This window comes from Ornithorhynchus anatinus, chromosome 11, assembly GCF_004115215.2.
Source record: "Ornithorhynchus anatinus isolate Pmale09 chromosome 11, mOrnAna1.pri.v4, whole genome shotgun sequence".
Classification (NCBI taxonomy): Eukaryota; Metazoa; Chordata; class Mammalia; order Monotremata; family Ornithorhynchidae; genus Ornithorhynchus; species Ornithorhynchus anatinus.
In genome coordinates this window covers 53,963,835-53,976,155 of record NC_041738.1, presented here as the reverse complement: position 1 = coordinate 53,976,155, position 12,321 = coordinate 53,963,835, and the positions used below count along the sequence as shown (strand labels likewise).

Genomic DNA, 12,321 nt, shown 5'->3' with positions numbered 1-12,321 from the left:
CCCAATTTTACTGTATCCACCTCAGCACTTATACATAGTAAGTGCTTAACAAATACTAGAATTCTGAACTAAGCACTTGGGAAAGTGCAAGGGAAGCATAAGACGTGCTTCCTACCCACAAAGAGCTTCCAGTCTAACAAGGGAGACAGTCGATCTAGATGAGGTTAAAAAAAAATACACAGGAACTAGGTGGGGCCAGTGGGGTGATATGACTCTGAGTGCTGGGAGGAATTCAGAGAAGGCTCGTTGGAGGAGGAGGTGAGATTTTAGGAAGGCTTTGAGGGCCAGAAGGGCTGTGGCCTGTCCAATATGGGAAGGTAGGGATTTCAGGCCAGGAGAAATGTAGGATCGAAAAGATGGGGATGAGAGAGGTCAGAGAGAGGGGCAATTAGAAAGTTGGCTGGGGAGGAACGACTGGAGGAAGGCCCGCGGATCCACGGCTGCAATCGAGGCAGAGTCTGGACCGAGTCCCCCGGCGCCCCGGCTCTGAACTTGTGAGAGACCCGACCCATCCGACTGGGAATGCCGGAAGACCCACAGACCCCCGTCATGAGTCAGGAGGGACAGAGGGACCAGATGGAGGGAGAGGGTTGGGTCTCGGTTGCTGCCAGGGCCTGGGGTGATGATGATAATGGTATTTATTAAGTGCTTACTATGTGCCAACACCATAAATTCCAAGCGCTTAGTACAGTGCTCTGCACATGGAAAGCGCTCAATAAATACGATTGAATGAATGAATGAATGAATGCTTAGTGCCGGGGTCAGACATAGCCCCTGCCCACCTGGGCTCATGATCTAAGTCAGGGAGGCCTTCTTGGGGGCAGTGGCCCTGAGGGGGGACAGGTGGGAGCAGGGGGGTCGGCAGGAAGCGAGGTGTGGGGTGCGGGCCGGTGGGGGCCAGGCAGTGGGCCAAGCTGATCTGGGTTGGAGAAGCGGGTGGGTGGAGGCAGGTGGGAAGACGTCATGGCTTTCCCCACTGACCACGGTATTACTAAGAGGGCAGTTACAAGGCCAAAGCCGACCTCTGCCCCGTCCCCACCGGCCCCTTGCAGGAGCGCCTGGCGGTGTTGGAGAGCCAAGCGGGCCAGATCCGGATTCAGGCCATGCAGGAGTCGGAGCGGCTGGTCCGGGACAAGAGCTCTGCCCTGCAGCAGCTGCACAAGGTGGGCCTGGGAGCCGGGCAGGGCCGGGAGAGGGGACCCATGCCCTCCCCTGGCCCAGCTGACCCCCTTCCCTCCCCTCCCCTCCCCGGTGCAGGAGAAGGAGAAGCTGGCAGCCCTGGAGAGACGCTACCACTCGCTCACCGGCGGCCGCCCCTTCCCCAAATCGCCCTCCGCACTCAAGGAGGTAATCTTGGGGTGGGGCTGGGAGAGGGAGAAGGATTTGGGGGCCTCCTGGCTCCCAGACACACTGGCTTGGATTCTTGCTCGATGCTTCGAGTCCCGCTGGATGCCCTCCTTGGCGCCAGGCATCCCAGTGCCTCGCTTGCCCTGTTGGTTGGCAGCACCCACTATGGCCTAGGCTCGGGAGGCTCTTGGTGGCGGGGGAAGGGGACTTCAGGGTGTTGGAGCCTCAGAGGCAGGGGGATTCAGACCCTGACCGGGATCACTGGGAGTCCATAACCTGTTTCCTGCCCGGGGAATCCCCGGGAACTGACGTCACTGGGCGGGGGAGGTGGAAGGGGTCAGGCTGCTCTCCCCCAGGAGGCTGGAGAGGACCGTTGCACTGACACAGGTGCTGATATGGGAGCTGACATGGGCACTGAGGTCTTGTGTCATTGCCATTTCTGTGGTGTGCCTGGCAAGGGCAAGGAGTCTGTGGCAACATGCCCAGGGAAGGGGCAATCTCTGGGCCCCGGCAAGGCGGGCAAAACCTGATCCATAGCTAAAACGAGTGTCCCGGGGGGCCGACACAGTGCCAGCTGGAACCGGGGAGGGGGAACAACTCACCTGCCCCCTCTCCTCAGGATGTGCTGCCCATCTCCGAGCCCACCCCCCTAACCCCGCCTGCCTCTGCCCAGCCATGCCCCAGGATGCAAGAGGTAATCTCTACTAACCGCCTGGCTACTGCATGCTTGCCGCCCCACCCCCGGGCCCAGAGACCAGTGGCAGGGGGGCGGGAGAAGGGGGCAGACCCCAGTGTGCACCCCCTAGCCCGTGTGCATGCATGGGTGTGCTTGTGTGTATGCTTGCATGCCCGCGTCCGCTCGCAGGGAGGTAGCCGGTGTTGCCGCTCAGTTCTGCAGGGAAAGTAATAGCTGGTAGTTGGCATGGAGGTCTGCATATCGTCTGCCTGAGGTTCACTGCCTGGCATTCTCTGCCTGGCATGTATCGCCTGGTATCACAGATGGTCCAGATGTTCAGAAACCCCCGCTCCTCCCTCCCCTCTGGCTCTGCCCAGGCTGGTCCAGGAGGACTCGCTTTGGTGTGCCAGCCTGGTCTCGCCTACAGTCTCTGCGGGCACCCTGCCCACTATCCCTCCCAGGGCCTCTGGCAGACCACTGTTCTTCGAAGTCTTATCTGTTTATCCATCCTGGGGATGCCTCACTCCCCAGCAGGATCTGCGGGAATCTGCCCTCAGCCCCAGGATATATGGGCTTGAGTCAGACGCCCAGGGATACACCCTGACCTGGGCAAACCAGGGCCCCGGCATGGCAGGAGGTGTGTGCCCGTGGGGGCTGAGTCTATCTCAGAGTCGAGCCAGCAAGTTGAAAGTGGTGCTGTCCAGTGCTGTCCAGTCCGGGTAGCTGTGGGCGGTTGGCAGGGCACCTCAGGGTAGAGGAGACAGCAGCCACCCTGGAGCTGTGGTCCTGCCCCTCCCTGGCACCCCTTTGCTCCCGCCCCGCCCCCTGGCTCTGGTTTTCTGTTGGTGTGCATGGGCATGCTTGTCTGGGGGACTGGGCGCCTGGCCCTGCCCGGAAACATGCTCTCCCCCACCCCCGCCCGGGCTCTAGGAATACGTCAGGTTGGCCGACGCTCTCCGCCTCTGCCCCCGCCTGGACCCGCGTGCTTCCTCTGCCTCCCCCCGGGGGCACCTGCTCGCTCTGCCTCCGCCTGCCCATGAGGTACCCGCCGCTGCTAGATGGGCCCCCTGCTGCCTGTGTGTCCCCCCCTCAGGCCTTGCCCGTGAGGCTCTGGAACCCGCTGGCCATGGCGGGAGACCCGTTAAACCCCGGCTCCGGAGGTGGGGAGACGAGACCGGCCTTTTCTCCCCGCCACCCCAGCCCTCCTTAGAGCCATGAGGGAGATGATGTGTCTCCTGCCGCTGGTGGCACAGGGGTTGGAGGTGGAAGTGGGGGGTCTCAGCTGATGAGGGGCCTGGACACCCCACGGAGCCCAGATGCGGGCAGACATCAATAGACTGGGCCTGGGCCCTCTGCTCTTATTCCCCTGCCCAGGCTCTTCCCTGCCCGGGCATCTCCTAGGCACCCTCGCCCTCTGACCTGCCGCTTTCCTTTCTGCCCACCCCTGTCTCTTCCCTCCCCCCAGTATGTGACCCTTGAGCAGCTAAAAGAGATCTGGGGCTCCAAGCTGGCCCCCCCGGTACCCCCACCCGGTACCTCCCTCCCAGGGTCCGCCTTCCGGGCCATCACTGCCGCCGCCACCCGCCCGCCCTGCTCTTCCTCTTCCTCCTCCTCTTCCTCTTCCTCGTCCATCTGGCCAGAGGTTCGTGGCCTGAGTGATCCCTGCCCCCTGCACGCGTGTGCTTGTCCGTGTGCGTGGGTCTGGATGTGTGGGTCTGCGTACGTGTCTCCCACCAGCCTTTGCGGGGCTTCAGCGTGCCAGGCTGGGGTGGGCAATTGCATGGCTGGGGGCTGCCCGAGGGGTGCGGCTGGCAGCAGTGCAGCGCTGGGACCACCCCTGTGTCTCCTCTTTGCCCTCTGCTCCCATCCCTCGACACCGGGGTGGTCAAATCTTACTGTCTCTCTTCTCTGCCTCCCTCCGGCCTCCCCCTCCTCCTCTCCCTCTCTCTCCTCTTTCTTCCCCCTTCCCTCTCTCCCTCTCCCACTCCCCTTCTTTCTCCCTTCGTTGTTCCTCTTCTCCCTTCTTCCCCTCCCTCTCCCTCTCCCTTTCTCTCCTGCTCCACTCGATCTCCGTACCCGCCCGCCCCATCCCCTCCAGATGGAGTCACTGCTCCCTGCCCTTGACTTAGAGCAGTGGTATCAGCAGCTCATGGCAGGGCTGGAAGGGGGTCCGGCCGCCTCCCCCCGCTCCTCCCCTCCGCCTCTGCCCGCCAAAGCTTCTCGCAAGCTGCAGGTAATGGTGCCCTCCCCCGACCGGCTCTGGTCCTCCCAGGGTGCTAATAATAACGTTAATAATACTAATAATATTATGGTTTCTGTTAAGCACTTACTCTGTGCTGAACACTATACTAAGAGCTGACCCACCAGGGCCTCACAGTCTAAAAGGGAGGGAGAACAGGGGTTGGATCCCCATTGATTGATGAGGAGACCGAGGCACAGAGCTGTTAAGTGGCTTGCCCAAGATCACACAGCAGGCAACTGGCAGAGCCGGGGTGAGAACCCAGGTCCCCTCCTGGACGTCAGGCCTGTGCTCCTTCCCCTAGGTCGCATCGCTTCTCTGACGCGGGGCTGGGGCACTCTGGGAAGGGATGGCAGGCTCCATCCAGGGGCTCCTGGGTCCTTGGGAGCTGGGCGACTGTCCTGGGAGGTAGTGCCCGGCGCCGTGGGTGGTTGAAATGGATTTCCCGAGGGACGTGTGGTCTGCAGCGATGCCTGCTTGGCTTTGACCTCAGACTGGGACTTCTTGCCCCGTTCATTTCCGCTCTTGCAGGCCCTTCAAACTGGTTTGCTTGGCAGGGTCTGAGCTTGCCAAGCAGAGGCTGCCCTCGGTCTGCCTCACCCTGCCGGGCTCGTGGGCAAAACCGGTGCCTTCTGCCCACGGTGCTCAGGTGCGGGGGTGTTGGAGGTAGGGGCAGGACAGAGGGCATCCAGGCCCGGCCCCCTGTGCCCAAGGGCAGGGGAATGGGCAGGGCGGCCCGGTGTGGGGTGGTTTCTGTGGCACCTGCCTGGCTCCCGTTCCCAGTGTGACCCTGGTTGGGTCCAGCCTTTCAGGCACCCGGCTTCCGGGCTCGATCCCATCCCCGCCCACCTCTGTGGAAATGCTGACGGGGGCGGTTTGTCCTCCACACCAGGTGTTCCGCTCCAAGATGGAGGGAGACGGCGGCGGGTCCCTCTGCGGCCCTGCGCCACCCCCTTCTTCCTCTTCCTCCGGCTCCTCCTCCTCCTCCCAGCTCAGCGTCGCCACCCTGGGCCGCAGTCCCTCCCCCAAGGTCTGGACGCCAGGTCTTCGCCGGCGGGGCAGGGAGGGAGAGGGGTGACCCAGGGGCTGGGGGATAAAATGCCTGGATGGCTCAGGGCAGCAGGGTTTGGGAACCCTTCTTCCCTGTGGGGAAACTGGGGAGACTGTCCTGGGGTCCCATCGGAGGAGAGAGGGGGCTGACTCCCCAGATCACAGATACCCCGTGAGAGCCCTCCCGTCTCCCGGAGCAGCCCCATCAGTCTTCCCCACGATCAGGAAGCCCCCAGATCTCTCCCCTCTGCCCTCTCCCCACCAACCCCCAAGGACTGACTCCTTCCCTCCCAGCTCCCCCAGGTCCCTGACCCCCACTTCCCCCCGATTCCCTCCGCCAGAGTCCTCCCCTCTCTCAGAGCAGCCCCAGCAGTCTCCCCCACAACCTGGCGGCCACCCTGCAGGACATTGAGACCAAGCGGCAGCTGGCCCTGCAGCAGAAAGGTGAGTGTCCCCCGTGCCCCCTCCCCTAGGTCTCTGCCTCCGAGTTCAGATGGGCGCCCGCCCCACTCGCCGCTCGAGCCTGGGATCAGATCTGCAGCAGGAGGGATTTGCATTTGACCTTCCTGTCAGTGAGGGTTGAGAGACCCCAGGCTGCTACCTACTACAAAAGCAGGGAAGGTTGGGAATAGGGAGAAGGGGAGAGGAGTGCTTCTGTGAGACTCCCTGGGGTTGGGGCGACCCTCCTGCTCTCTACCCTGCCCCCCCTCCCTGCCCCCATCTTCTGCTTTGATGTTGCTAGCACCCAGGAATATGCATTTTTGTTTCTCTGTTTTCTACACCACGGGGTGGGTCTCCCCACCTCCCCCTCACCCCTCCCACTTCTGCCATGGCGGGTGAGTCCCTCCTCCCCCCGGAGCCCCGCCGGCTGCCAACACACCGAGCGGCACAACGATGTGGCAAAAATGGCTCTGAGCCTCAGACCCCCGGCCTCCGGCCCAAGTGCCTGCCACATGGCACAAAGTAGAAATAGCTTGGCCTAATGGCAAGAGCATGGACTTTGAAGTCAGAGGACTTGAGTTCTAATCCCAGCTCCCTCGCTTGTCTGCCGTGTGACCTTGCACAAGTCACTTCATTTCCCTAGGTCTCAGTTACCTCATCTGTAAAATGGGGATTAAGACTGAGAGCCACATGTGGGACAGGGACTGTCCCCAACCTGATTACCTTATATCTACCCCAGTGCTTAGCGTTTAGAACAATACTTGGCACATAGTAAGTGTAACAAATACCATAATTATTATTATAATTATGACATGACTGCTACCCCTTCTGTAACCCCCTCAGCCCCAGCTCCTACCTACCTCTCCTGCCCGATGCCAGGGGCCCCTCCTGATCCAAATGGGCTCTCTGGGGACCTGCCCCACTTTCTCCCCTTGCCCTTCCCCTTGTCCCTACTCCTTGGCTTCTCCTCCTCCTTCTCTGGCTCTGCCACCATGACTCCTGCCATCTCTTGGATGGGTCGGCCAGTCCGAGACACCCCACCCCCACTCCCATCCCGGGCACCACGTGCCCATGTTCCCGGCAGGTAGGCCGGATGGAGTGTGGAGTGAGGTGAGATGAGAGGCAACCTCCCCCATGTCGGGTGCCATGATGGGCTCCTAAGGGGAGTCACCCTCCTGGGTGGGCACAGGATTGGGGGCCGGGGCAGACTGGGTAATACGGGCAACTGAAGCAGTCTAGAGGACCGGGTGTCGATGCCCACCGGTCTGGCTGTACAGCTGCTAACCAGCACCCACACGGGCAGCCCTCCCCGGCCATGGGAGCCAGGGAGGAGGGCAGCCCCGTGACATCAATCCTCCCTCTCTGCCCTCCATAGGGCAGCAGGTAATTGAGCAGCAGCGCCGGCGGCTGGCAGAGCTGAAGCAGAAGGCGGCGGCCGAGGCCCAGTGCCAGTGGGAAGCTCTGCACGGGCCCCCCGTGTACCCCACGGCCCCCACCGGCTACCCCCCGCTTATGCACCACTCCATCTTGCACCACCTACCCGGGCCCCGGGAGCGGGCGGAGGACGGGGACCACGCCTACGACACGCTGAGCCTCGAGAGCTCGGACAGCATGGACACCAGCATCTCCACCGGGGCCAACTCCGCCTGCTCTCCGGACAACATGTCCAGGTGCCGCCCGCTGCCAAGTCCAGCCCCCGGCTGGCGCCCGGCCCCAGGGAGGGGAGGAGAGAGGGGAGTGGCAGAGGAGCGGGCAGAGGGAGGAGATCAGAGCTCCCACATGGTGGAGGCGGGAGTAAGTATGAGAGGAGAGCTGAAGTTGGGTCAGGGCAATCCAGGAAGGTTGCCTGGAAGAGGGGAGGCTTTTGAAGAGGAGGAGGAAGAGGGGCAATCCAGGCTGGGGGACTGGTAGTAATTGCAATATTTGTCAAGCACTTACTCTGTGTCAAGCACTGTCCTAAGCACTGGGGTAGTTCCAGGATAATTAGGTCAGGCACAGACCCTGTCCCACAAGGGGCTCCTGGTGTAAGTAAAGTAGACGGTGGCTTGGAAGTGGTGGGGAGCCAAAGAGGAAGTAAGTGGGGCCAGGGAAGATGCGAGAAAGGCGGGGAGGGTGCGTGGAGGACAGGACTGGAGTTCAGATTGGATAATAATTATGATACGTGTTACGCGCTATGTGCCAGGCACATAAGTGCTGGATGTGGGCAGCCTGGGGAGGTTGGCAGGAATGGGGGGGCGGGGTGGCACACGGGTGGCCGTGGGTCTGTTTATTGTTATTCTGTACTCTCCCAAGTGCTTAGTACAGCGCTCTGCAGAAAGTAAGCGCTCAATAAATATGAATGAGGAGGAGAGGCCAGAGTGTCAGCGCCAGGAGGGAGGGAGAGGTTGCCCGTGGGCCTGAAGAGGGAGGGGAGCGAGGCTGCAAGCGACTCCTTGGGAGGGTCAGTGCAGCACGCTGACAGAATACTGAATCCTTCTCTCTCTGCCTCCCGCAGTGCCAGCGGCTTGGATGCGGGCAAGATTGAGGAGATGGAGAAGATGCTGAAGGAGGCACACGCAGAGAAGACCAGGCTCATGGAGTCCAGGGTGAGGCCTGGGGTGAGGCCGAGGGGGCACGCAGGGCAAGGTGGAGGGACCTCCCGGGTCGGTGGACGGGGGCGCCTGGGAGATGCCGACGGCAACGCCAGTGGGGTGGCCGTCGCTGTTTCGAGCGGGTTTCGCCCAGCCAGCTCCGGCAGCCCCTGAGGCCATGCCCGTCCCCGTGTCCGGCAGGAGCGGGAGATGGAGCTGCGGCGGCGGGCGCTGGAGGAAGAGCGGCAGCGGAGGGAGCAGGTGGAGCGGAGGCTGCACAGCGAGGGTGCCCGGCGGCAGCAGCTGGTGGAGAAGGAGGTCAAGCTGCGGGAGAAGAATTTCTCCCAGGTCAGGAGCCGGGGGCAAGCGGGCCGGGCCGGGGAGGCATCCACCTCCCTGTTCTGCGGAGTGGGAGACGGAGGCCCGGACAGCAGGGACGGGGGCAGGGGCAGGAGGGTGACCCGGCCATCTCCGCTGCGCCCCGCAGGCCAGGCCCCTGACCCGCTACCTGCCCATCCGGAAGGAAGACTTGGACCTGAAGACGCACATCGAGTCTTCCGGGCACAGCGTGGACACGTGCCTGCACGTGGTGCTGGGCAGTAAAGTGTGCCGCGGCTACCTGGTCAAGATGGGCGGCAAGATCAAGTCCTGGAAGAAGCGCTGGTTCGTCTTCGATCGGCTCAAGCGCACCCTCTCCTACTACGTGGGTGCGTTTTCTGTCGGGAGTCACCGGCGCCCTCCCTTCGGCGGGGGCCAGCCTTGCCCACGGAGCCCAGGGAGGACCAGGGGCGGGCACCGCCTGGAGGGACCCGGCCAGCTGATCCAGTGCCTGGGAGGGGGCGGTTGCCCAGTCGACGGGGGCGGGGTTCAACTGGCAGAGGGGAGGAAGGGTCGCGATAGGTGAGCCGGGTTGGCACCGTTAGTCCCTGTAGCTGCCTGGGCTTCACCTTCTCTCCCCGCCACCACACTGGCTCTCCCCTCCACTCAGATGGAGAAAGAGCGGAGGTCTGCTGGGTGGAGGGGGGCAGGGCTAGGGGTCCCCCTGACTCGCGGCCCCCCGGGGAACTCACTCACCCGTCCCCTCTGCTTCGCAGACAAGCACGAGACGAAGCTGAAGGGAGTCGTCTACTTCCAGGCCATTGAGGAAGTGTATTATGACCACGTGCGCAGTGCGGCCAAGGTGGGTGAGGCTGCACGAGGGCTGGGGAGAGGTTCGGGGGAGGGGAGACCGCACCCGCTGGGCTGCCCAGCCTCTCCCGCTGACCTTCACCCTTCTCTTTCTCCTCCTCCTCCCTGTCCCGGCTCCCCTTGTCCCCCCACCCCCAGAAGAGATTGTTCAGCTGCAGCCTGGTGACTGTAGGTACCCCAGCAGTGCTTTAACCAGCCCTGCCCACCCCGCTCCTAACCAGCGCTGCCTCCCCGACTCCCCCCGTTCCCGTTAACCTCTCCCTAGAGAGGAAGGAGAGCCGGCAGAGCGGCCCCCAGGCCGGGATGCTCGGGAGGGCCGTCCCAGGGTGGGCCGGCAGCTCGTCAGACACCCCCCCCAGCCGAGGGGGCAGAACTGAATTTGGCTGCCGGCCGTGGGGATCCCCGTTGCCTGGCGCCAGCTGTTAGCCCCCCTGCTCCTCTCTGCAGCCTCCGACAGTCCCCGTATCTAACCCCCTGTTCTGTGCTGTCCCCCTCCGGGGGTCTAACTGCAGGGGGTGGGGGCTGTCCTGTCTCCCCTCCCGCTCCTACTTGGTTCTGACTCCCCACCTTCCCATGGCTCTGACTAATGCCTCTGGGAGGGGGATGGATGGGGGGGCTGGCCTGGGAGGAGTAGGAGGGGCTCGGTGCCCATGTGGATCGGGGATGGGGGCCCGGCTGGCTCTGGCGCCTCCCCATCCCGCGGTGCCTGCGTTCAGCCCCTCCCCCTCCCGCAGAGCCCCAACCCGGCCCTGACCTTCTGCGTCAAGACCCACGACCGACTTTACTACCTGGTGGCGCCTTCGGCGGAGGCCATGCGCATCTGGATGGACGTCATCGTGACGGGGGCCGAGGGCTACACCCAGTTCATGAACTGAGCGGGGGCCGCCCCCTCCCCACCCCACGCCTGGGCCCGGGGCCCACCCTCCGAGGGCATCGAGCAAAGCGGGCCTCCAGCCAAGACCGGCCCCAGCCACACGGGCCCAGGATGGGGGCCAGAAGGGCGGCGAGGGACCGACTGCGACCAGTCCGCCCCCCGCGGGGCCACCCCCGGCTCTGACGCTACCCTGGCCGGGGGCGTGGGTACGGCAGGAGTGGACCCTTCTCTCGTGGCCGAGGAGCGGGTGAACCTCCGGCCAGAGCAGGGGCCTGGGGAGGAGGCCGGGCAGCCGGACCCGCCGTCTCTGCCCTGGAAGGACGGTGCCGGGGCTGTATCCCTGCCAGGGATGCTACCGCACTCTGCCAAAGATCTCCCTTCATCTCCTCTCCCCGGCCCCTTGGCAGCTGAACCAGGATGCCCCCCTCCCCCTCCGGCCCCTCACCCTTCAAGCTCCAGTTCACTCCCACGAGAGGGGCACCGACCTAATGCTCCCCATCACCTTGGTTACAGCTCCATCACCAGTGTGGGGGGACCCGTGGCCTGTGTGCCGCCTCCCACCTCTCCACTTGTGCCTTGACCGACACCAGAGGTGCCTGGATGCCATGGGGGGAGGAGCCAAGGGGGAGGACCTGGCTGGACTGGAGGTGCCTGGATGCTGGACTCCCCCCTCCCTCTCCCCTCCTCCACCTGAATCCCCCACCCTTCCCTCATTTGACCTCAAAGTCAGAGGCGGCTGACAAAGGGGCTGGCGGTGGTGGGGAGGTCCCTAGCTGCCAGGGCTGAGCGAGTAGCGGCTCGGACCCCTCGCCTCTCCCGCCACTCGGCCCACACCCCTGGACTATAACACTAACACCCCCTGCCCCCCTCCGCGTTTATAAGCGGTGTCTGTGGCCGGCGGTTAAACCATTTGGAGTAGTAAACCACTGCGTCCACTTTTTCTTCCTCTGGGTTGCCAACATTGGCCTTGGGCAGTGGATTCTGCCCCGGCTGAACCACGCCCGGTGGTGGACGCCGCTTACTGGGAAGGGGGCTCAGGCCCAGGGTACTAAGGGAGATGAAGCAGTGTGGTTTAGTGGACAGAGCACGGGGCTGGGAGTCCAACGGACCAAGGGTCTAATCGTGGCTCTGCCACCCATCTGCTGTGCGAACTTAGGCAAGTCACTTCCCTTCTCTGGGCCTCAGTTACCTCACCTGTAAAATGGGGATGAAGACTGCAAGGCCATGCTGGACAGAGACTGTGTCCAAACTGTTCAGCTTGCATCTACCCACACATTTAGAACGGTACTTGACACATAGTAAGTGCTTAACAGATACCATCATTATTATGTGCATGTACAGTGTTCAGAAAACTGTACTAATTGTTTGGGAGAGTACAGTAGAGAGTTGGTAAGCAAGTTCCCTGCCCACAAAGAGCTTAGAGTCTAGAGGGGGAGATAGACATGCATATAAATTACAGATAGGGAAATTGGCGGTGGGTAAGGTTATGGACATTAAGTGGTGTGGGAAGGCATTAATAAATGCTTATGGTGTGTAAGATATGCGGAAGGGAGGATGAATAGGAGAAATGAGGGCTAAGGGAAGGCCCCTTAGAGGAGATGAGATTTTTAGGAGGGCTCTGAAATGGAGGGGAGCGGTGATCTGTCAGATATGGAGTGGGAGCTCCAGGCCCGAAGGAGAATGTGGGCGAGGATAGGTGAGACTGAAGTACAACATTGATGTTAGAGGGGTGAAGTGCGTGGGCTGGGTCGGACTACATTAGCGAGGTAAGGTAGGAGAAGGAGACCTGATTTTAAGTGCCTTAAAGCAGATGGTATGGAGCTTCAGTTGGATGTGGCAGTGGATTGGTGAGGAGAGGTGGACCGAATGGATTTTGTTAGAAAAATGACCCGGCCAGTGGAGTGAAGTACAAACCGGAGAGGGGAGAGGCGGGAAG

The 12,321-nt window shown here is 62.5% G+C and overlaps 1 protein-coding gene across 11 annotated transcripts in view; it reads left to right on the top strand.

Annotated features, from left to right (window-relative positions):
* PHLDB1 (pleckstrin homology like domain family B member 1) overlaps window positions 1–11,325 on the top strand; it is a 41,084-nt gene extending 29,759 nt beyond the window's left edge. For 3 of the 11 annotated variants that reach the window (XM_039913482.1, XM_029075551.1, XM_039913480.1), the window contains 13 exons: window positions 1,053–1,163; window positions 1,258–1,347; window positions 1,967–2,041; window positions 4,122–4,256; window positions 5,155–5,292; window positions 5,654–5,756; window positions 7,129–7,423; window positions 8,248–8,338; window positions 8,525–8,671; window positions 8,811–9,030; window positions 9,418–9,503; window positions 9,650–9,679; window positions 10,246–11,325. In XM_039913482.1, the coding sequence (XP_039769416.1) occupies window positions 1,053–1,163; window positions 1,258–1,347; window positions 1,967–2,041; window positions 4,122–4,256; window positions 5,155–5,292; window positions 5,654–5,756; window positions 7,129–7,423; window positions 8,248–8,338; window positions 8,525–8,671; window positions 8,811–9,030; window positions 9,418–9,503; window positions 9,650–9,679; window positions 10,246–10,386 (1,662 nt within the window). In that variant the 3' untranslated portion in view covers window positions 10,387–11,325. The remainder of the gene's footprint in view (window positions 1–1,052; window positions 1,164–1,257; window positions 1,348–1,966; window positions 2,042–4,121; window positions 4,257–5,154; window positions 5,293–5,653; window positions 5,757–7,128; window positions 7,424–8,247; window positions 8,339–8,524; window positions 8,672–8,810; window positions 9,031–9,417; window positions 9,504–9,649; window positions 9,680–10,245) is intronic. The other 8 variants (XM_029075555.1, XM_029075553.1, XM_029075554.1 and 5 more) reach the window with 7 other exon arrangements.
* The last annotated feature ends 996 nt before the right edge of the window (window positions 11,326–12,321 follow it).